The sequence below is a fragment of a genome, unplaced genomic scaffold (genome assembly GCF_019419815.1).
Source record: "Pyrus x bretschneideri cultivar Hongxiangsu unplaced genomic scaffold, Pyrus_bretschneideri_v1 Contig51, whole genome shotgun sequence".
Taxonomy (NCBI): domain Eukaryota; kingdom Viridiplantae; phylum Streptophyta; class Magnoliopsida; order Rosales; family Rosaceae; genus Pyrus; species Pyrus x bretschneideri.
Window position 1 is genome coordinate 1477402 of NW_025999789.1, and position 24418 is coordinate 1501819.

At 38.6% G+C, this 24418-nt stretch overlaps 1 protein-coding gene across 1 annotated transcript; it reads left to right on the forward strand.

Moving 5' to 3' along the window:
• The first annotated feature begins 5439 nt into the window (after positions 1 to 5439).
• On the forward strand, positions 5440 to 8084 carry LOC103954591 (G-type lectin S-receptor-like serine/threonine-protein kinase LECRK3). Its single transcript, XM_009366430.3, has one exon. It carries the CDS (start codon positions 5452 to 5454, stop codon positions 7876 to 7878), a length of 2427 nt encoding a protein of 808 aa, XP_009364705.2. The 5' UTR covers positions 5440 to 5451; the 3' UTR covers positions 7879 to 8084.
• Positions 8085 to 24418: the final 16334 nt, after the last annotated feature.

Consider the following 24418-nt stretch of genomic DNA (forward strand, 5'->3'; position numbering starts at 1 on the left):
CATTATGTATTTTGCCATCTTTCGTTGGACCATTGTGTATTTTGGCATCTTTTGTTGGACCAGTAGGTATTAATTGAAAAAACTTGTGAACCCCTCTTGAAAAACACATAGATTTGGTGTTATCAAGACAAAATTGCATCACATTTTAATTTTTTTGTTACTTTTTTTCCTTATGAACTGAAAGCCCACAGATTTGGTCTTATCAAAATATAATGGCCCTCCCTCTTTTGGCATCTTTCATTGGTTAAATCTTTATTCTTTGCACAAAACTCGTGACACTACCCTTGTACCAGCATCCCAAGATTCGGTTTTATCGAAACATAATGACCTAATTTTAATTCTTCGGTTACTCTTTTTCCTTATGAACTCAGTAACACACGGATTTGGTCTTATCAAAACATAATGATCTTCCCTCTTTTGGCATTTTTTTGTTGGTTCAATCTCTATTCTCCGTAGTAAAACACATGAAATTACACTTATGCTCTTGAAAAAATACACAAATTTGGTCTTATTGAAATGGCCTCAAGTTTTATTTTTCAGTTACTATTTTTCCTTATAAACTCAAAAGGCACGGATTTTATCTTATCAAAGCATAGTGGCGTTCCCTCTTTTTGCATCTTTCGTTGGTTCAATCTCTATTGTATGTGGAATATAACTTGTGAATTTACTATTGTACCCTCCCAAAAAACGCACATATTTAGTGATCTTATCGAAACATAATAGCCTCCTATTTTAATTTTTCAGTTACTCTTTCTCCTTATGAACTCATAACGCACAAATTTATTCTTATCAAAACATCTTCCCTCTTTCGACATTTTATGTGTTCCATTATGTATTTTGCCATCTTTCGTTGGACCATTATGTATTTTGGCATCTTTCGTTGGACTAGTAGGTATTAATTGATAAAACTCGTGAACCCCTCTTGAAAAAACGCATAGATTTGGTTTTATCGAAACAAAATTGCATCAAAATTTAATTTTTTTGTTACTCTTTTTCCTTATGAACTTAAAGGCCACGGATTTGGCCTTATCAAAACATGATGGCCCTCCCTCTTTTGGCATCTTTCATTGGTTCAATCTTTATTCTCTACACAAAACTCGTGACACTGTTGTTGTACCGGCATCTCAAGAAAACGTATAGATTCGGTCTTATCGAAACATAATGACCTGATTTTAATTTTTCAATTACTCTTTTTCCTTATGAACTCAATAACGCACGGCTTTGGTCTTATCAAAACATAATGGTCTTCCCGCTTTTGGCTTCTTTCGTTGGTCCAATCAGTATTCTTCGTGACAAAACTCGTGAAATTACCGTCGTCACTTCCCAAGCAAGAATTCATCCCAACCTCCCTATATAACCCAACATGGTGAAAGCTAAGACGAACAAACATATCGACCATTCAAGTCATTTACCTTGTGTACCTTGCGCAACTCTCATGGTTTATATAATTGAGTTTCGAACTCAATTATTTCATTGTTCTTTCACCATCCAACTTCTCCAATCCACTTCAAACAATCACATCATGGATTCATTCATGATGATCATCATCGTCGTTTATGATGAAGTCATGCCTAATGACGCCAGTCAGCAAAATCTCGATCCTCCAACTCCTGATATCCGAGAGTCCAGTCTTGCCCAGGGAGTCCACCGTCCGTCAGACAAAGACGATGGTCGTGGTGATCACGAAAATGTTTCCATTGATGATGAGAATATTATTTCTATTCTGGGAGATGATGATGGACGGATACACAACCTCCCTCAAGGAATGGTGGATCGTGACGATTTTGTGGTGACGAACAGAAGCACTCCGGTGGTGGGTCGTCATGATCATGAGGCAAACTTGAAATTACCGTTATACACTAACCTATATTTTAAGTTCCTAACAGAACGCTACGACAGAACAGAAGGGAAAATAATCGTACTTACCCATATTCCCATTTCCGTCAACCTTCATCCCACCTTCAATTTCCTATGTCATCCTCATTTCCCAAACTCCATTTCCGTCAAGCAAAACAATGGATCCGGCAGACCCGCCACCAGCATCACCACAACCAGCAGCAGCAAGCCATCTTGGTTAGTCGACTGATCCACTCAGCTTTCACCGAGAAGCTCAAACCCCAACTTCACCCGTCCTGAGGAGCATGCCTATAACGACACTATCAAGGAGGGGCTGCAGCGCCACCACAACCAGCAGCAGCAAGCCATCTTGGTCACTCAGCTGATCCACGCACCTTTCACTGAGAAGCTCAAACCCCACCTCACCGGTCCAGAGGAGCATGTCAATAATGACGCTATCAAGGAGGGGCTGCAGCACCACCACAACCAGCAGCAGCAAGCCATCTTGGTCACTTGGCTGATCCATTCAGCTTTCACCAAGAAGCTCAAACCCCACCTTCACCCGTCCCAAGAAGCATGCCAATAACGACGCTATCAAGGAGGGGCTGCAGCCGCTTGATGTGGAAATTATTTCTCATCTGGGAGCTGATGAGCGGATTCACGGCATGCGCCACCGCGGACCCAACAAATGGTACAGTTGTCCGATATGCCACGGAGTGTACGAGTCGGCACAGGTCTTCTCTATATATCCTAACAGAGTAAGATGAAAGCTACGACAGAACCAAAAAAAGGAAAATAATCGTCCGCGGCCCAAACCCCATCTTTGTTTAGGTTTTCCTTGCTGCCAAAGTTAGTTCTTTGTTACAGTTCTATGTACTGTTCTCCCCTCTTAACAAATTGAAAGTCTAAATTAATTTACATTTTGACAGAACATTTCATCTTTTTATTACCTTTTTTACCAGTGCCATTGGTCAAGATTTCATCTTTTTATTACTTAAAGGAGCACAATGCAATTTGGATTTAGCTAAACCCAATATAAATCTAATCTATTTATAAGAAAAATAAACATAAAATTGCACCTCCAAGATAAACAAACTGTAAATATTTCATTTCATCAGATATTCTATAAGAACACGGGTGAAAATTAGTAATAATTCAAACTAGCCTCAATAAGTATGTTATCTCATAAAACGTTTCGTAAACATAATCATTAAATCATGCTTTTAATGTATGCATTTCTACTATTAAAACATGCATTTTAGAAGGGGTCCACTCATAGATACTTAACCGCCAAAGAGCCGCGCAAACTAGCGAACATGTAATCGTCACAAATAATTGCCCCTAAGCACATAAAGGGTCCAATCAATAAAAATATACTGTAACAACTAAATTTGGGAAAATAGACGTCGGAAACGAATTCAGGACGTCGAATTACCTTAAGAAAGGTCTAGAATAAATTTCGTAAACTTCAACATAAGAATATTCCACATAAAGGGTTTGGGTCGGCTAGGGTATAGGGTTTTGGAAGGTTAAAGGGTTTAGTGCTTGAGGCACTAGGTTAACAAAAGTTTGGATTAGGCTTTTAAAAAGGGTTGGGCTTGAAGAGTTTGGGTTTAGTTTCAAACAAATAAAATAAATAAATAAAAGGACTTCTAATGGGTTTGGCTTGAAATAAAATAAATAAAAATAAAAAAGATTTGGGTTGGGTTTTAAAGAGATTAACGGGCCTGAGGCCCGAGCCTTTACAGCCCAAAGGCCTAAACTAACGAGGTTTGGGTTTTAGGTTACGCTTTAAAGGGTAACGGGTTTGGGTTTCATTTGCTTGGGCTTAGGGAATTGGTTTAGGTTGGGCTCGGCGCTGGTTTGGGCTGGTTCTTTGGCCCGTTTGTTATGTGGGTCGCCGGAACCAATTGAAGAAGGCCGGAATTCGGCAACACATTAGACACGCTTTAAAAGGTCATAACTTTGTCAATACTCAACGAAATTGAGTGATTCAAAAACAAAAATTGTATTTTTCGAAGAGACGAAGAGAATGGTATCTCGTAAGACGTCTAACTTGCCGTGATTTTCCCGGAAAACGCCTCGAAAGCCGCGAAGGGTGTTGGAAACTGAGTAAGATTCAAATGAATATAACTTCTTTAATACTCAACGAAATTAGGTGAAACAAAAAGGAAAGTTGTAGTGCTCAGCAAGACGAAGAGATTGATATATTTCACACCGGCCAGATCACTGTGGTTTGGCCGGAAATTGCCTCGAAAGAGGCCGTGCTCGTAGGAAAAATGAGGAAGTATCCCGGACTGGTTCTTCTTGGTTTTGACGTCCAAAGCAAGTACAAGGGGGTTAGTTTTCAACCGGTGACGAGGGACAGACGATCAAAAGGGTTTAGAAACTTACCCTCGTGACGGGAATTCGAGAAAAGACTTCGGAGCTCATCCTCCATACCGGAACTCAGTAACTCTTTCGCCTTCGTCGGGTTTCAATGATGCAGGAAGGGAGCTCGAGGATGGTGGTGTTGTTTGTTGGTGAGAAAAGCCCTCGGAGGGGACTGAGATAAAGAGAGCCGAGAGGGGGAGAGAGTTGTGAGAGGGAGAGATAAGGGAGAGTGAGCTGAAGGAGAGAAAGAGAGACTTTTCAGAAAAAAAAATAAAAGAAAGGGAAAGGGCACCGGGGGACAAAACAGGGGGTGTGCTCTTGGGTTCACCAATTAAGACCCAAAAATCAATTTTAAGAGAAAAAGATCTAACCACAAGTGAAATTTCATGAAAATACACATATTTTCCGATAAAATCGGAACGATGTTGTTACGGGAAGACTTAGTCGTCTTTGTTTGGTCATGGAGGTCTGTTTTCAATCTGCATTTACTTTTCAAATTTTCTTTGTGAGCCCCACTGTTGAATTTTGACTGGTGGACTTGAATGGCCGGCAGATGCGTGATTCATACTCGTATTTACTAGTCCTTTTGGTTTGGAACATTCTTATATATTATATATTATATTTTGGAATCTAGAATCTCGAGTGTAATGATAAATGTTCTTAACTATTTAAGTTACAAGTTCTTTGTTGATTTGGAACATTTACAAGTGCTTAAGTAAGTAGAATTATAAAATGGACGAGGGACGAGAATAGGATGAAAAGAGATTTGAGAGAGACAAGTCAGCGGGCTATTACTAATTACATCAATATTGCTCCAACTTGCAACATTGCAAAGAGTTGAGAGAAACAATAAGTTCTATCACAGAAAATCTCGGTGTTATTATGTACAGAACTAGTCATTATATTATTTTTTCAAAATGAAATTCTTGTCTTTTGAACAATGATTAAATGTGTAATTTGAACACGATATGTGTAGGTTCGGAGAAATTATTGTGTAGGCTCGGATAAATTTTTGTTTGTGACCGTAGCGGGGTCTGAGGTCACGTCGTGGCTGATGGGTACTACGGATGGGGTAGAGGCCTTTAATTCCAGCAAACAACTTAGAAAATGACAGGCATGGAGATTAGTCAAGCCTAAACTATGGTGCACGCACATTTACTTGCAGAGATAACAGGGAACCAATGCTTTATTAAGAAATATAGCTAATCAATAAAGCTAAGTTGAAAAATTGGTGCTTTTGCAATGGCAGTGGCTCTTTCTGTAGAGATGCTTTTCTTCTCCTCACTGTTTTTGCTACCAATTTCTGTGTTTTCCCAAAATAATGGAAGAGTAGCAGTTGGGAGTTCTCGAACTGCAAGTACAGGTGACTCCTCATCATGGCTTTCTCCATCCGGTGATTTCGCGTTTGGATTTTCTCCCCTCGGAAACAATGATCTTTTCTTGCTTTCGATATGGTATGCGAAAATCCCAGAAACCGTAGTTTGGCATGCATATGAGGATAACAACCCCGTGGTTGCACCTGGGGGATCAATTTTGAACTTGACTGCCAACGGTGGACTAGTTCTCAACAATCCTCAGGGTGGAGAGATATGGCAATCCGGAACAACGTCCGGGACTGTTGCGATCGGGGTCATGAATGACACCGGAAACTTTGTCCTTCAAGACGAAAACTCGGGGAGCTTGTGGGAGACCTTCAGCAATCCTACAGACACCTTTTTGCCTGGACAGACAATTCAGAGAAATGGGAAGCTTTCGTCTAGACAATCGAAGACTAACTACACAAAAGGGCGGTTCCAGCTGCGCTTGCAAGATGATGGAAACCTCGTGCTCAACACCGTCAACTTGCCAACAGATTTTGCCAACAACCCTTACTTCGACACGGAGACCACCACAGGGACTGTGGAAGGTAGTGAAGGTAGACAATTGGTGTTCAACAGCTCAGGGTACATGTTTGTTCTGAGAGAAAATGGTGGAAGATTCACTCTTACAGGGCCACAGGGAGTCTCGGCGAGGGACAACTACATAAGGGCAACTCTTGATTTTGATGGGATTTTCGCTTTATATTCTCACCCGAAAAACTTCACTGGAAATGCAAGCTGGAGTAGTCCTCTGTGGTACAAGCCGGATGACGATATTTGCCAAACACTTCGTGAAGACATGGGTGTTGGTGTTTGTGGTTACAACAGTGTCTGTGAGCTCCAAACAGATAATAGGCCAACCTGCAAATGCCCGGAAGGGTTTTCTTTTCTTGATCCGAATGATATATACCGAGGATGCAAACCCGATTTTATACAAGGCTGTGAAGAAGATGAGCTGCAAGGTCCCAGAAAAGATTTGTATGATGTCAAAGTGCTGCCAAATACTGATTGGCCAACCTCAGATTATGTGCAGCTAAAGCCTTTTACCGCGGACAAGTGCAACGAGTCTTGCCTTCAAGACTGTTTGTGCGCTGTTGCTGTTTTCCGGTCTGAAACCTGCTGGAAAAAGAAGTTACCTCTCTCGAACGGGAGAGTGGATGTCAGTCTTAATTCACAGACCTTCATAAAAGTCCGAAAGGATAATGCCACTCTGCAGCCTCCTCCAAAGCCAATTCCAGATGATAAAGAGAAGAGCCGGAACGCTGTGATACGCGTAGAATCAGCACTATTAGGTACCTCTATCTTTGTTAATTTTGTCTTAAGTTCTGCTATCTGTCTCGGTATTTTCTTCATTTTCCGGAAGAAACCTGTAAGATCTAGTACCGATATTGTTTTGGACTCGAATTTGCGCTCTTTTAGCTATGAAGAGCTACGAGAAGCTACAAATGGGTTCAATGAAGAATTAGGAAAGGGTGCTTTTGGAGTGGTTTTCAAAGGGGTGATGCAAATTGGTTCTGGTGTCGAAGTGGCGGTGAAGAAGCTAAACTATGTTATGCAAGATGTCGAGAAGGAGTTTAAAACAGAACTGAAAGTAATTGGTCAGACGCATCACAAGAATCTGGTTCGTCTTTTTGGATATTGTGACGAGGGGCAACAGAGATTACTAGTTTATGAGTTCTTGAGAAATGGCACATTGGCAAGCTTTCTTTTTTCTGATATTAAACCAAGTTGGAGACAGCGAATTGAAATCGCTTATGGCGTCGCGCAGGGGCTTTTGTACTTGCATGAAGAGTGCGGCACACAGATTATCCATTGTGACATAAAGCCGCAGAACATACTTCTCGATGATTATTACACCGCTCGGATCTCTGATTTTGGTTTGGCAAAACTTTTGCTGATGAATCAGAGCCAGACTCAAACCGCCATCCGAGGAACAAAAGGTTATGTTGCACCTGAGTGGTTCAGGAACTTGCCAATCACTACCAAAGTTGATGTGTACAGCTTTGGTGTTGTGCTGCTGGAAATCATTTGTTGTAGGAGAAGCGTTGACATGGAAGGTAACTGTGAAGAGAGAGCAATTTTAACGTACTGGGTTTATGATTGCTACGTTGAAGGAGGACTAGATGCTGTTGTAGATTGTGAAGTTGAGGCCTTGGGTGATCGAACGACACTGGAAAAGTTTGTGATGGTTGCGATTTGGTGTATTCAGGAAGATCCATCTCTTAGGCCTACTATGAAGAAGGTTGTGCAGATGCTTGAAGGAGTTGTCGAAGTGCCTGTTCCACCATGTCCATCCCCATATACCAGATAAGGTTGAACCGCCGTTATTTGTATTGCAGCGAAGGTGTATTTATTGTCACAGTAGTAGCTAGCTTGTTTCCTGTTTGTCAATCTGTGTTTAGTTTACCAATTTTTGGTTTTGTAATGCAATGATTTAGATAAAACGGTAAATGCTTTATGTATGTAACTCTTGTTATGAATGATAAAGTTTGTTATGAAAACATTTTCGTTTGCTTAGTCTGTTGGTGCTGATGAAGTTTGTGGCTTATCCTGTACGAATTGGACTTATCGCTGCCCTCTCTACTCCCTAGTGTTCTTAGTAGAGAGGGCAGCGATTTACGATCCTTTTTATCGTTAAGTACTTGTTCAGTTTAGTTTTCAGCCGCGGTACAAACTTCATTCACATTGGTAAGAGTAGCAGACTTGGAATTCAAAAAGAACAGCAGCCGCAGTCTCATTACACAAAATTGCAGCTGGATATTACTCCTACATCCTTCCGTTCATCGTCTCCCTCAGACGGTTTTATATGTTCACTCTGATTTGGTTTTGTTGCTACCAATTTGCTTCTACTCTACCCAAGCAGATAAAACTTGCATCATTGGAATCCTCCTAAAAAAACAGATGAATTGCCCTTATCCAAACACTGCTTCTATAAATTACAATCCATTAGCTAATATCAGCAGGATCCTGATAGGTTCATAATTCACTTACTTTGTACTAATTTTAATTAATTTGCAGGAGAGAAGTGATTTAAAAGGACACATTTCTTTATTTTATCCATTTTCAGCTTTTCGTCTAACTTTTAGAGACGGTCCAACGGCCCACTACTAATTAACATCAATACTAACCTTAACTTAACCACATGTGCAATCCAATAGGTCTGGTTTAATACAAAATTAAGGCCTCAAAGCAATTAGTAGTCGAACTTTTCAATATAAGGGGATTTAATTTCATCAAGTTTCCGATGTTGCCATGTGGGACATGCTTCAACACACTTAATTAGTTTAAGCGGAAAATACATTTCTTTGTGTGTTTTAGACAAGAGGCCAGTTTCTCCATAATCTAGACATCTTGGAGTCGAATTACGAATCGTGCCGTCAGCTGCTTTGAAGTGGAAGAGTATTTTTCCTGTTGGTCGAATGACTTCCATTTCTGAAAATTCAGAACCGAGTTATAGCGTCGAAGAAGAAGATTTGAAGGCTCTCCCGATTTTTCCATGAAGTATGCGACCCCAATCCTTGAAGAAGACATCCAAGAAACGTGTTTTTCTGAAATTTTCTAGACCATGAAAAAACCCTAAAACGTGCCTACAACCTGACTGATACGCTATCTAGTCAAAGTAGGATTTCTACAATACTTTTTTTGTTTGGATTTCCTTTTATTTTAAGGTTTTGTTTTGCTTTGTGCCAAATGTTCTGACCATACTCATGCACGAAGCATTGTTCTTCTAGTATCCCAGAGTTCGACCAGGAGCAAAATGATCCTTATCGAATAATGCAATTACAGTGTTGGCTGTAAAGACCTCCTAACTTTTTCCTTGAACAATCAACAAGAAGTTAGTCGTTCATCTCTCGAAAATCTGAATGCTCAATTAAAGCAGGCCACTCAATAACAAAATACAATAATGCAAGCTTCCATCACCAAATTCCCCAGCCAACCTAAAATAAAATTCGAGTCCAAAACAATTTTGGGTTCAAATCTGTGTTCTTTTAGCTATAAAGAGATTCGAGAAGATACAAATGGATTCAAGAGGAAGCTAAAAGCCGTATTGGTGCTGTTGTTTCTATACGAAACTTGTGTGAATTTAGTTAGAGGCGGCTATCCTGCCATTATACTTTAACTGAACTGCAATTCCACCTCCTGTATAGCAGTATTCCTTTCCAAAAAAAAGGTAAGAGAAGAAAGGTAGTGCTCATGGACCTCCTTGTTTTGTTTAGAACTAGGACAGGGTGCTTTTGGAGTTATTTACAAAGTGGTAATATGCAAATTGATTCTGGTGTCGAATTAGTGGCGGTGAAGAAGCTAAACTATGTACTGCATGACATTGAGAAGGGTTTACGACATAATTGAATGTACTTGGTCAGATACATCACAAGAATCTGGTTCACCTTTCCGGATATTGTGATGAGGGACTAGTTTAAAAATTCTTGAGCAATGGCACATTAGGAAGCTTTCTTTTTGCTGAGGTGAAACCAAGTTGGAGACAACGAATTGAAATTGCTTATGGAGTTGCCAGAGGACTTCTTTACTTGCATGAAGAGTGCATCGTGCAAAGTGTCCAGTGTGATATAAAGCCTGAGAACATGCTTCTCGATGATAATTACAATGCTCGGATCTCTGATTTTGGATCAGCAATTTTGAGAATGAATCAGAGCCAGATTCATACTGCCATTTGGAGAACAAAAGGTTATGTTGCATGTGCACCTCAGTGGTTTCATATTTTGCGAATCACTATCAAAGTTGACGTATACAGCTTCGATGTTGCGCAGCTAGAGATCATTTCTTGTAAGAGAAGCGTTGATGTTGAAAGTAACTGCAAAGAGAGCAAATATAACAGATTGGGTGTACAATTGCTACGTTAATGGAGAATTATGTGTTGTAGTAGATTTCGAACCCCAGGCCTTACTTGAATAATGGAAACTGCAAAAGTTTGTGATGGTTGCACTTTGGTGTGTTTAAGAAGACCAATCTCTTAGGCCTACTATGAGGAAGGTTGTGCAGATGCTTGAAGAAAAAGTGGAACTACATGTTCAACCTTGACCGTGTCCCCAGAACTGGTTAAAACCAGCGTTGTTTGGATGGCATGGCATCCAAACTGTGGGCTATCAATCTTTTTTAGTCGACTAATTATTGGTTTGCTTTCCAACTCGTGCTTTAGTTTATGATATCATCGTATTAAGAATTATAAATTTTGCTACGAAACTGTGTTTTCCCAAGCGATTGGTATTGATGAAATTTGTGGCCCATCTCTTTTCCTGTTTAGCATTCTCGCCACCCTCCCTACTCCCTTGTCTTCTATTTGTAGGGAGGGCCTGAATTATGATCATGTTTATGTTGGGGGAAAAACTTAGAGTACACAACTCTAGCACAAGTGTTAGAGAGACAACACAAGTAAACAAATTACTTGTATTACACAAATAAAATATTACATCGCTCTCAAAGGACACTCTTAAGAACAATGACACTCGCTCACTTTCTAGAGACAAACTCTAGAGCACTCACACTCTTACAAGACTACTTATAAGGCTTCCCACTCTCTTACTTAGCTCTTCTTAATTGATTGGTTGCTTGTTGATTTGTTGATACAAATGGTGTGGATGCCTTCTCCTTTTATAGGCATGGATGGAACCTTGGAGAAGCATGGACACACCATACTAGAGATATCTAGATAATTCCACTAACTTCCTAAGCTAGAATTATCTACACTAATCTTGCATGTTGGTGGAAACCTCACCATTCTTCTGGACTCTTCCACCAACTTAAGAAACAACATTCTAGTCACTTCTACAAAGTACTACTTTAACTTGGATAATTTAGCTAACCAACCTTAGTGAATGTTCTAGAATTCTTTATTCTAGATTTGTGTAGATCCTTTAATGAGATGGGGTTGATTTCTTTAACAGTTTATTGGCAAGAACTTGTTGAATATAGCTTTTAGCCGCGAGCGTGACTCCATCCACATTGGTTAGAATTAAAAATGAACATCTGCAGTCTGTGACGACCTTGTCTTCACTGCTGTGAATACAATGGCCATGGCTTTTGCTTCTGCCAATAACAATTCCAGAATGGAAAGTATTCTCACTGCAGGTGAAGAGCCTGCTTGGTGGTTTTCAACTTACAGTGATTTTGCGTTCGGGTTTCGAATACTTAACAGTGATCTCTTCTTGCTTGCCATATGGTATCAAAATATACTACTACAAACGCACAACTTTGGTCTTATCGAAATATAATGGCATCTGAATTTTGATTTTTCGGTTAGTTTTTTTCCTTGGGAACTCAAAAACACAAAAATTTGGTCTTATCAAAACATAATGGCATCATATTTAATTTTTAGTTACGTTTTTTTTTCCCTTGCTAACTCAAAACGTACACATATTTAGTTTTGTCAAAACATAATGGTATACCCTCTTTTGGCATCTTTTGTTGGTTCAATATTTATTCTCTATGGAAAAATCATGAAATTACTGTCATAACCTACTGAAAATACACACAAATTTGGTCTTATAGTAACATAATGGCCTTAGATTTTCGTTTTTCAGTTACTCTTTTTCTTATGAACTCAAAACACACGATTTGGTCTTAGCAAAGCATAATGGTCTTCCCTCTTTTGGCATCTTTTGTTTGTTCAATCTTTATTCTCTATGGTAAACCATGTGAAATTACAGTTACACTCATGAAAAAACACACAAATTTGGTCTTATTGAAACATAATGGCCTCAAGTTCTATTTTTCAGTTACTATTTTTCCTTGTAAACTCAAGATGCACAAATTTCATCTCATCAAAAGAAAGTGTTGTTCCCTCTTTTGGCATCTTTTCATTGGTTCAATCTCTATTCTATGTGGAAAATAACTCATGAATTTACTATTGTACCCTCCCGAAAACGCACAAATTGGTCTTATCGAAACATAATGACCTCATATTTTAAATTTTCAGTTTGTAACAACCCGTCCCGGGATTTATGTAAGAAAATAGATATTTTTGTATTTTTACTAAGTTTGAGGATACTTTCTTTTTTTTTAAATTGTTTTTGAGCCTTAATTGGTGAGCCAAGGGGCCCACCCCCTGTTTTGTTCCCTGGTTCCTTTCCCTTTCCCTTTTCTTTTATTTTTTTCTGAAAAGTTTCTCTCTTCTCCCTCACTCTCTCTTCTCTACCGTGTTCTCTCCTTTCCCCCATCTCGGTGCTTTTTTCTCAGACAAGAACACACACACACACCCATGCCCACACCTATAGCTCTTTTCTAACCCCGTGGTTGTGTTTTGGATGTCAAATCACGAAGAACCCACCTCAGAGACATTTCCCAGTTTTCCGGCGAGCACCGCCCCTTTCGAGGTAATTTCCTGCCAAACCACGGAGAGTTGGCCGGCGTAAAAGGTATCAATCTCTTCGCCTCACTGAGTACTACAACTTTACTTTTAGTTTCACCCAATTTCATTGAGTATTGAAGAAGTTATACTCATTTGAATCTTACCTAGTTTCTGGCAGACACCCGTGGCTTCCAGGCTGTTTTCCGGCCAACTCCCGCCACGATGACGGGAACCAAGGGTATATTTCGATTCCTTACCTTCGGGGCTTCAATTTGGTATATTTAATGACATTTTTTGGTTGAGTTTTGAGCTCCAACGGAGCTTGGGAATTCTCCGGCCGAAATCCGACCTTCTCCCTCCTTGGAATCCGGCGAACCACCCAAACCCAAGGCCTTTGGGCCTTTCCTGCCAAGCCCAAAACCCTGGGCAGCCCAACCCAACCTTTTTATTTATTTTATTTTGTTTTGTTAATTTAATGGCCTTTGGGCCGTTTCCTTTAGGGTCTTCGGCCCGTTAACCCTAAACCCATTAGACCTAAACCCTTAGACCCATACCCGGATCCAATCCAAGTCCAAACCCTTTAACCCAATCCAGATCCAAGCCTAGACCCGTTGGACCTGTTGACCCAGACCCGAACCCGGTCAACGATCAGCGTTGAGTTTGACTTTGACCGGTCAACGGTCAACGTTGACTTTGACCGTTGACTTTTTGGGTTTTCGTGCGGGACCCCTTCTAGGCTAATTTCGACGTTCTGAACCCGTTGCCGATGTCCGTTTTCCTAAATTCAATCGTTTGAGTAGATTTTGACTAAATGTACCATTTATGTGCTTAGGGGCGTTTATCTGTGGCGTTTCCTTCTTCACTAGATGGCATGACTTTTCGACGGCGAAGTATTATGAGTGGATCCCTTCAAAAAATGCATGTTTTGATAGTATAAATGCATACATGAAAAGCATGATTTGTTGATTATGTTTTATGAAACGTTTTACGAGATACCATGCTTACTGAGGTTAGTCTGAATTATTACTATTTTTCCTATAACTCATGTTCTTATAGAATATCTGATGGATGACGATATGATATTTAGAACATGTTTAGAACACCTCTTTATAGTATAGATGATGCATGACTTTATACTATGAAGTTGATTTTCAATATATGTATGTTCACTGGTTTTGTACTTACCTAGTGGTCTTTTCCGCTACGGGATGTAGGGATAGATCCAGTCCGTCCCGGGCGACAGTTTGGTGTTGGCATAAGGCCTAGAGTGTGTTTTCCTCTGACTGTCTTCTAAGAGATGGGGAGCTGGCATGGAGCCTGAAGTGTATTTTCCTCTGACTGTCGGCTCGGAGACGAGAAGCCGGCATGGGGCCTGAAGAGTTATCGGACATTCACTAGTGTTTATTATTTATGCGAATTATGATTTGAGACATTGCACAACATGCTAGGTTTCGGAAAACCTATGTTTATCATTATATATTTGTGTTTTCATAAAACCTGGGGGTTAGTATGTTGATAACTGTTTTATTATATGTATATCAACTTGATCCACTCATGGTTGTTTTGCGCCCCATTCAGGACTTAGAATCGAGGCATACAATCCCGACGTCCAGGCACTTCCGCATCGGCATCTTCGAGTCCTCTCGGTGTAAGACCCACTCCTTTGTTTCATTCAATTTTATATTATATTCTTTTAGTGTTCTAGATTAGTGGTGTGCTCTGAACACGGTCCTTATTTGCATATTCATTATTCATTTATATTTATAAGCCTTATTTATCCCTTGTTTTCAGCATTTGCACTCAATAAATGGCTTTCGTCACCCTCGGGTGTCAGCCAGCACGTGCCCATCCTGGTATTCGGGGAATATCGGGGTCGGGGCGTGTCACAGTTACTCTTTCTCCTTATGAACTCATAATCCATAGATTAATTCTTATCGAAACGTCTTCCCTCTTTTCACATTTTTGTGGTCCATTATGTAATTGGCATCTATCGTTAGATCAGTAGGTTTTATTTGTGGAAAAACAAGAAGTTAATTTTTATAGTTACTCTTTTTCCTTATGAACTCAAATCCCACATATTTGGTCTTATCAAAACATTATGGCCTCCTTTCTTTTGGCATCTTTCATTGCTTCAATCTTTATTCTTCGTGCAAAAATCGTGAAACTAATGCACCAACATCCCAAGAAAACACACAGATTCGGTCTTATCGAAACATAATGATCTTAGATTTTTTTCTTTTTTTAGTTACTCTTTTTCCTTATGAACTAAATAACGCAGGGATTTGTTCTTCCTTCTTTTGGCATCTTTCATTGGTTCAATCTCTATTCTATGTGGTAAAACAAGTGAAATTACAGTTACGCTCTTGAAAAAACGCACAAATTTGGTCTTATTGAAATGGCCTCAAGTTTTATTTTTCAGTTACCATTTTTCCTTATAAACTCAAAAGGCACAGATTTTATCTTATCAAAACATATTGGCATTTCCTCTTTTGGCATCTTTCATTGGTTCAATCTCTATTCTATGTGGAAAATAACTTGTGAATATACTATTGTACCCTCCAAAAAAATGCACAAATTTAGTGATCTTATCAAAACATAATAGCCTCATATTTGAATTTTTCAGTTATTCTTTCTCCTTATGAACTCGCATAATTTTATTCTTTTCGAAACGTCTTCCCTCTTTCGACACCTTATGTGGTCCATTATGTATTTTGCCATCTTTCGTTGGACCATTGTGTATTTTGGCATCTTTTGTTGGACCAGTAGGTATTAATTGAAAAAACTTGTGAACCCCTATTGAAAAACGAATGATTTGGTGTTATCAAGACAAAATTGCATCACATTTTAATTTTTTTTGTTTTTTTTTCCTTATGAACTGAAAGCCCATAGATTTGGTCTTATCAAAACATAATGGCCCTCCCTCTTTTGGCATCTTTCATTGGTTAAATCTTTATTCTTTGCACAAAACTCATGACACTACCCTTGTACCAGCATCCCAAGAAAACGCACAGATTCGATCTTATCGAAACATAATGACCTGATTTTAATTTTTCAGTTACTCTTTTTCCTTATGAACTGAATAACACAGGGATTTGGTCTTATCAAAACATAATGATCTTCCCTCTTTTAGCATTTTTTTGTTGGTTCAATCTCTATTCTCCATAGTAAAACACATGAAATCATAGTTATGCTCTTAAAAAAAAAACACAAATTTGGTCTTATTGAAATGGCCTCAAGTTTTATTTTTCAGTTACTATTTTTCCTTATAAACTCAAAAGGCACGGATTTTATCATATCAAAACATAGTGGCATTCCCTCTTTTTTGCATCTTTCGTTGGTTCAATCTCTATTGTATGTGGAATATAACTTGTGAATTTACTATTGAACCCTCCCAAAAAACGCACATATTTAGTGATCTTATTGAAACATAATACCCTCCTATTTTAATTTTTCAGTTACTCTTTCTCCTTATGAACTCATAACGCACAAATTTATTCTTGTCAAAACGTCTTCCCTCTTTCGACATTTTATGTGGTCCATTATGTATTTTGCCATCTTTTGTTGGACCGTTATGTATTTTGGCATCTTTCATAGGACCGTTATGGTTTTATCAAAACAAAATTGCATCAAATTTTAATTTACTCTTTTTCCTTATGAACTCAAAGCCCACGGATTTGGCCTTATCAAAACATGATGGCCCTCCCTCTTTTGGCATCTTTCATTGGTTCAATCTTTATTCTATGCACAAAACTCGTGACACTGTTGTTGTACCAGCATCTCGAGAAAACGTATAGATTCGGTCTTATTGAAACATAATGACCTGATTTTAATTTTTCAATTACTCTTTTTCCTTATGAACTCAATAACGCACATATTTGGTCTTATCAAAACATAATGATCTTCCCGCTTTTGGCTTCTTTCGTTGGTCCAATCAATATTATTCGTGACAAAACTCGTGAAATTACCGTTGTCACTTCCCAAGCAAGAATTCATCCCAACATCCCTATATAACCCAACATGGTGAAAGCTAAGACGAACAAACATATCTACCATTCAAGTTATTTACCCTGTGTAGCTTGCGCAACTCTCATGGTTTATATAATTGAGTTTCGAACTCAATTATTTCATTGTTCTTTCACCATCCAACTTCTCCAATCCATTTCAAACAATCACATCATGGATTCATTCATGATGATCATCATCCTCGTTTATCATGAAGTCATGCCTAATGACGCCAGTCAGCAAAATCTTGACCTTCCAACTCCTGATATCCGAGAATCCAGTCTTGCCGAGGGAGTCCACCATCCGTCAGACAAAGACGATGGCCGTGGTGATCACGAAAATGTTTCCATTGATGATGAGAATATTATTTCTCATCTGAGAGATGATGATGGACGGATACACACCCTCCCTCAAAGAGGGGTAGATCGTGTCGATTTTGTGGTGCCGTTGGATCAGCGGAACAGAAACACTCTGGTGGTGGGTCGCCATGATCACGAGGCAAACTTGAAATTATCGTTATACACTAACCCATATTCTAAGTTCCTAACAGAACGCTACGACAGAACAAAACGGAAAATAATCGTACTTTACCCAAATTCCCATTTCCGTCAACCTTCATCCCACCTCAATTTCCTACGTCATCCTCATTTCCAAAACTCCATTTCCGTCAAGCAAAACAACGGATCCGGCAGACCCGTCAGCGGCACCACCACAAGCATCAACAGCAAGCCATCTTGGTCAGTCGGCTGATCCACTCAGCTTTCACCGAGAAGCTCAAACCCCAACTTCACCCGTCCCGAGGAGCATGCCTATAACGACATTATCAAGGAGGGGCTGCAGTACCACCACAACGAGCAGCAACAAGCCATCTTGGTCACTCGGCTTATCCACTCACCTTTCACTGAGAAGCTCAAACTACACCTCCACTGGTCCAGAGGAGCATGCCGATAACGACGCTATCAAGGAGGGGCTGCAGCACCACCACAACCAGCAGCAGCAAGCCATCTTGGTCACTCGGATGATCCACTCAGCTTTCACCAAGAAGCTCAAACCCCACCTTTACCCGTCCCCGAGGAGTATGCCAATAACGACGCTATCAAGGAGAAGCTGCAGCCGCTTGATGTGGAAATTATTTCTCATCTGGGAGCTGATGAGCTGATACACAGCATGCGCCACTGCGGACCCGACAAATGGTACAGTTGTTTGATATGCCACGAAGTGTACGAGTCGGCACAGGGCTTCTCTATATATCCTAAGTTCCTAACAGAATAAGATGAAAGCTTCGACAGAACCAAAAAAAGGAAAATAATCGTCCGCGGCCCAAACCCCATTTTTGTCAACCTTCATCCCCACCTTCAATTTCCTCTCGTCATCCACATTTCCCAAATTCCCATTTCCGTCAAGCAAAACAATGGATCCTTTTGTCTGCAATGGTCGTGATCTTTGCCAACACTACCTCTTGTCACAGATGCTTTCCGAACCCATCTTCGGCACCAGCAGCAGCAGCAGCAAGCCATCTTCTGTTTCCCCATCCCCACCAACCTTATAATCGAAACCTTCTGATAGAGTTCTACTCCCCAGGAATTTTGATGAGGATGGTGATGGGCTGGGGGAGCAGGAAGAGGAGGAGGAGGAGCTTGAGCTTGGTCACTGGGCTTATTTACTCGGTTTTCACCAGTGTTCACTACACAAGGCGGTGAGCACCTAATTAAGGGAACACAACATGACTTGGCCGAAAGCACGAGAAGGATATCTAAAATAATAAACTCAAGCTGGTGCAATTACACGACGGGAACGATGCCAGTGATTATCCCCATTGGTTCATCTATTGTTTAGGTTTTCCTTGCTGCCGAAGTTAGTTCTTTGTTACGGTTCTATGTACCGTTCTCCCATCTTAACAAATTGAAAGTCTAAATTAATTTACATTTTGACAGAACATTTCATCTTTTTATTACCTTTTTTACTAGTGCCATTGCAAATTACTGTCAAGATTTCATTTTTTTTACTGCTTAAAGCAGCACAATGCAATTGGGATTTAGCTAAACCCAATAGAAATCTAATATAATTATAAGAAAAAAAAACATAAAATTGCACCTCCAAGAGAAGGCACTATAAATTCCGATGTAGGTTTTAAAAAAGAAGTGTTCACAAACATGACCTGCAATTAATTTTTAAAAGAAGTCTTCATAAAAATGGCCACCAATTTTATTTTTTCAGGTACTCATTTTCAAAGAGAAAACTCACAAATTCAGTTTTATTGAAAAATAATGTCCTCGGATTTTAATTTTTCAGTTACTCTTTTTTTTTTTCTTTTTTTTTTTTTCTGATGAACTCCAAACACATGAATTCAGTCATGTCAAAACATAATAGCCTCTTATTTTATTTGTAGTTATGCTTTTTCTTCTGAACTCAAAATGTACTTTTGGTCTTATTGAAGCATAATAGCCTCATATTTTAATTTTTCAATTACCCTTTTTCCTTATGAACTAAAAGAGCTCATATTTTAATTTTCCTTATGAACTCAAAACACACAAATTTGATCTTATCAGCTACTAATTTTCTTATGTACTCAAAATGCACAAATTCCATCTAATCGAAACGTCTTCCCTCTTTTGGCATCTTTTGTGGTCCACTATGTATTTTGGCATCTTTTGTTGGACCAGTAGGTATTATAAGAGGAAAATTAGTGAAGTTACGATTGTACCCTCTTGAGAAAACTAATAAATTTGGTCTTATCGAAACAAAATGGCCTCTTTTTTTATTTTTATTTTTTTGTTACTCTTTTTTCCTTATGAACTCAAAATGCATAGATTTGGCCTTATCGAAATATAATCGTCTTCTCTCTTTTGGCATCTTTCGTTGGTTCAATCTTTATTCTTCAAGGTAAAATTCGTGAAATTACCATTGTATCGGGATCCGTAAAAAAGGCACAAATTTGGTCCTATTGAACATAATGGCCTCACATTTAGAGTCTTCAATTACTCATTCTCCTTATGAACCTATAATGCACATATTTATTACAGGAACGTCTTCCCTCTTTTGGCATCTGTAGGGGTCCACTATGTATTTTGGTATCTCTCATTAGACCAATAGGTATTATCTGTAGAAAAAAAATTGTGAAATCACGGTTGCACTTCTTGGAAAAACGCATAGATGTTTGATCTTATTGAAACAAAATAATAGCCTTAGATTTTGACTTCTATGTTACTCTTTTTCATTATTATACTCAAAACACATGAATTTAGTCTTATCGAAACATAATGGCCTCGGACTTTAATATTTTTCACTTACTCTTTCCTTATGAACTCAAAGTGTAATTATTGGTCTTAATTATCAAACATAACGCTCCCGTGTTTTAATTTTCAATTACTTTTTTCCTTGCTAAACGCATGGATTTGGGCTTATTGAAACAAAAAGATTTCGTGTTTTAATTTTCAGTTACATTTTTTCTTGAACAGCAAACACGTGAATTTGGTCTTATCGAAACAAAAAGATCCCGTGTTTCAAATTTTCAGTTACTTCCTTCCTTGAACACCAAACGCGTGAATTTGATCTTTTCGAAACATAACTACCAAATTTTTTTTTTTTAATTACTTTGTTCCCTTAAGAACTCAAAACGCACAAATTCGTTCTTGTCAAGATATATCAATCTCATGTTTAATTTTTCATTTACTCATTTTCCTTGTGAACTCAAAACGTACATAATAGATCTTATCGAAACATAATGATCACAGATTTTAATTTTCAATTACTATTTTTCCTTGTGAACTCAAAATGCACGGATTCGGTCTTATCACAACATAATGGTCTTAGATTTTAATTTTTTTCACTTACTCTCTTCCTTATGAACTCAAAACGCACATTTTGGTCTTGCCGAAACATAATGCTCTCGTGTTTTAATTTTTTTTAGTTACTCTTATTCCTTATGAACTCAAAAAACACAAATTTTGTGTCTTAATTTTTCAATAACTTTTTTCCTCTAACGCCAAACGCATGGATTTGGTCTTATTGAAATAGAAAGATTCCCTGTTTTAACTTTTTAGTTACTTTTTCCTTGAACGCCGAATGCATGGATTTGGTCTCATCGAAACATAAAGATTATGTGTTTTAATTTTTCAGTTGGTTTCTTCCTTGAATGCAAAACGCATGGATTTGGTCTCATTGAAACATAATGGCCACATATTTTACTTTTTTAGTTACTTTTTTTTCTTATGAACTTAAAACATATAAATTCGATCCTATCAAAACAAAAGGGTCTTATGCTTTAATTTTTCAGCCACTTTTTCCTTTATGAACTCAAAACACATATATTCGATCTAATAGAAACATAATGGTCACAGATTTTAATTTTTAGTTACTCTTTTTCCTTATGAATTCAAACACACACATATTCAGTCTTATTGAAAAATAATAGACTTGAACTTTAAATTTTTTCATTTATTCCTTTCCCTTATGAACTCAAAACATACATATTGATCTTATCGAAACATAATGCTCTTGTTTTAATTTGTCAGTTGGTCTTTTTTATTATGAACTCAAAATGGCCAGATTCCATGTTTTGAATTTTCGGTTACTTCTTTCCTCTAACTCCAAAACGAATAGATTTGCTCTTATCAAGACAAAAGAATTATGTGTCTTAATTTTTCAATTGCTTTTTTCCTTAACGCCAAACACATGGATTTAGTCTTATCAAAACCAAAAGATTCTCGTGTTTTAATTTTTCAATTACTTTCTTTCTTTAACGCCAAATGCATGGATTTGATCTTATCAAAACATAATGGCCACATATATTTTTTTTTTAGTTACTCTATTTCCCAAAACACACAAATATGGTCTTATCATAACATTTCGTGTTTGAATTTTTCAATTACTTTTTTTTTTCTTTTTGAACGCAAAAAATGCATAAATTTTGTCTTATTGAAACGTAATGGTCTCAGATTTTAATTTTTCAATTATTCTTTTTCCTGAAACACAAAACACACATATTCGGTCTTATCGGAAAAAAATGGTAACATATTTTAATTTTTAGTTTTTTTTTTTCCCCTTATGAACACATAAATCAGGATTCGGTCTTACTGAAACAAAAAGGCCTCGGAATTTTAATTTTCTTTGTTGGTCCAATCCAATTTGTATCCTCCGTTGCCAAAAAAAAAGAACTCATGAACTTACCATTGTGCCCTTCCGATAAAGAATTCTTCCCATGCCTCTCTATATAACCTAGTAAGGAGAAGCCTAAGAGAACAAAAACATATCGACCATTGAAGCCATTTATCTTGCTTTTCGCTCAACTCTCATGCATGTTTATATAAATTCAGTTTCGAACTTAATTATTAAAGTTTTCTTTCACCTTTGAACTTCTCAAATTTTCACTTCAATCAATTGCATCGGGGATACATGCATGATCATCGTCATCAAAACTTGATGTCCCTCGCCTAGGGAATCGATCATGTAAAGGAACAGATCTATGCCGGCCATTCTTCTGATAAAGAATTGGTCTGCCATAGTTGGTATTATGTACAAATCTCCACGAGGTTTGAGCTCTTTCAGGTTTCACCGGGCAGCTAAAACCCCACCCCTTACCAACAGAATGGCGACGACAATGTCGAGGAGGAACTTCAGCAGAAGTTTGACGATATCGAGGAAAATATTATTTCTCAAATGGGAGCTACACAGCCTGCCCCGCGGATCAAATAATTGGTGCAATTGTCCAATATGCCTCAGAGTGTACGAGTCACCACAGCTGATCTCAGCTCACACCGGCGTTCACTACAGGGCCCTGCGCACTGCAGCGACTGCAATAAGACTCCGTCGGAAGCACGATAAGGTGAGTCAAAACTCCAGCTCCTGGAATTTGACAACGGCAGTGTCCCTGTGGTGCCTGTAAATCCTACAAGCACCGCGGCAAAGAAGAGAGGCCGGAAGATGAAGATCAATCTTCTTGCTGATGCGGTTGCTGCTCTCTGTGGAGGAGTGCATCATCGGAATGGCACCAGTCTGGTGGTGGGTCATCATGATCACGAGGCAAGTACTTCCGGCCATCAATGACACAGGTCAGTGAGAGCTAATTAGCAAAAGATAGCTCGGGCATTAGGTATTGGTGGTGGTGTTGCTGAGCCTCAGTCCGGAAGAAGGGTGCATGATGACCATAAGGTGTCTCTGATCACCAGAGGTCCAGAACCAAACCTCTCTGGTTGTGGCTGCAGAAAAGCATGCCGCTAGTACTTCAGGCTATGTCCATGAGTCCCTAAGAGCCAAGAAGAGAAGAGCTCGTGCAATGTCAGCACGACGCCAGTACTTCCGGCTATGTCCATGAGTCCATAAGAGCGATCAAGAAGAGGAGCTCGTGCAATGTCAAGTTAGCACGATGCTAGTACTTCAGGTTATGTCCATGAGTCCATAAGAGCGAAGAAGGGAAGTTGTAACAAATTGGTAGTCCATATTAATTAAATTTTCTCAGAACATTTTATCTATTATTAACTTTTTACCAGTGCCATTCCAAATTACCGTAAGAATTCCATTTTTTACTGGCCAAATAAGGGCACAATACAATTGGGAATTAGCTAATTAAGCACCATAGAATTTCAATTTATTATACCCAAAAAAAAAACACATAAAATTGCACTTACAAGATAAAATAAATTGTGCAGATGGAAATTTTATCTCCTTTTCATACCAAAACTCTAAATCTAATTTTACTTCATAGTTGTCGGCCCCTTGCCACTTCTCCTAGCCAGCCTTCCTCCTTCCTCTTTTCATCGATCGTTGCATTTTTGTTTTTTGTTTTAGTATTTCGGTCTATAAGTGCCTTCTTGATGAAGTTATTAGTATCCCCTAGTTATTATTTTAATTTTGTGCTCATGTATTATGGGCTTCTAGTGTGCGTACTTCCTTGTTCTTGGTGGTTTTGTTAATGGTGTTGAGCAAAAAATTCCTATTGGTATGGACACTCATTGGTTCCTTGTTAGTTCCTCTTTAGAGTCGACACTGCTCATTCTCAAAGAATGTCTTCATATTCGTTATATTACAATTTTTGTGGGCAAAATTTTTTCAAGCACCAAATCGCAAAGTGTTTGACCCTTTCACTCAGAATGGAGTTCATTTGGCTTTGGAGTGTCATCCCAATTTTCTAAGTTTGAGTGTAAATGATTTCAAGACTTGGATATTTTCCTTTGCTTATTTTCAGGCATGTCTAGCTGCCCTCATATTTTAATTTCACTTACTATTTTTCCTTATGAACTCAAAACAAACAGATTCGTCTCATTGAAACATAACGGCCTTGAATTTGTTCATTTAGTTACTCATTTTCCTTTTGCGCCCAAATACATAGATTCGTCCTTTTCGAAACATAATAGCCTAATATTTTAAGACAAACACAATATAAAACAGGAGTGTACGAGTCTTAATCCCAATGTGGGCGGCAAAGAGTTTGTCTTAATCGAACGATCCGTACATGTCCGGCATAAAACAGGAGTGTACGAGTCTTCACAACTCTTTGCCGCCCACATTGGGATTAAGACAAACACAATATAATTTCACAATTTAA

What these genes read in the sequence shown, in the direction of transcription:
- LOC103954591 (XM_009366430.3), top strand. Translation starts at nt 5,452, where the DNA reads ATGGCAGTGGCTCTTTCTGTAGAGATGCTTTTCTTCTCCTCACTGTTT.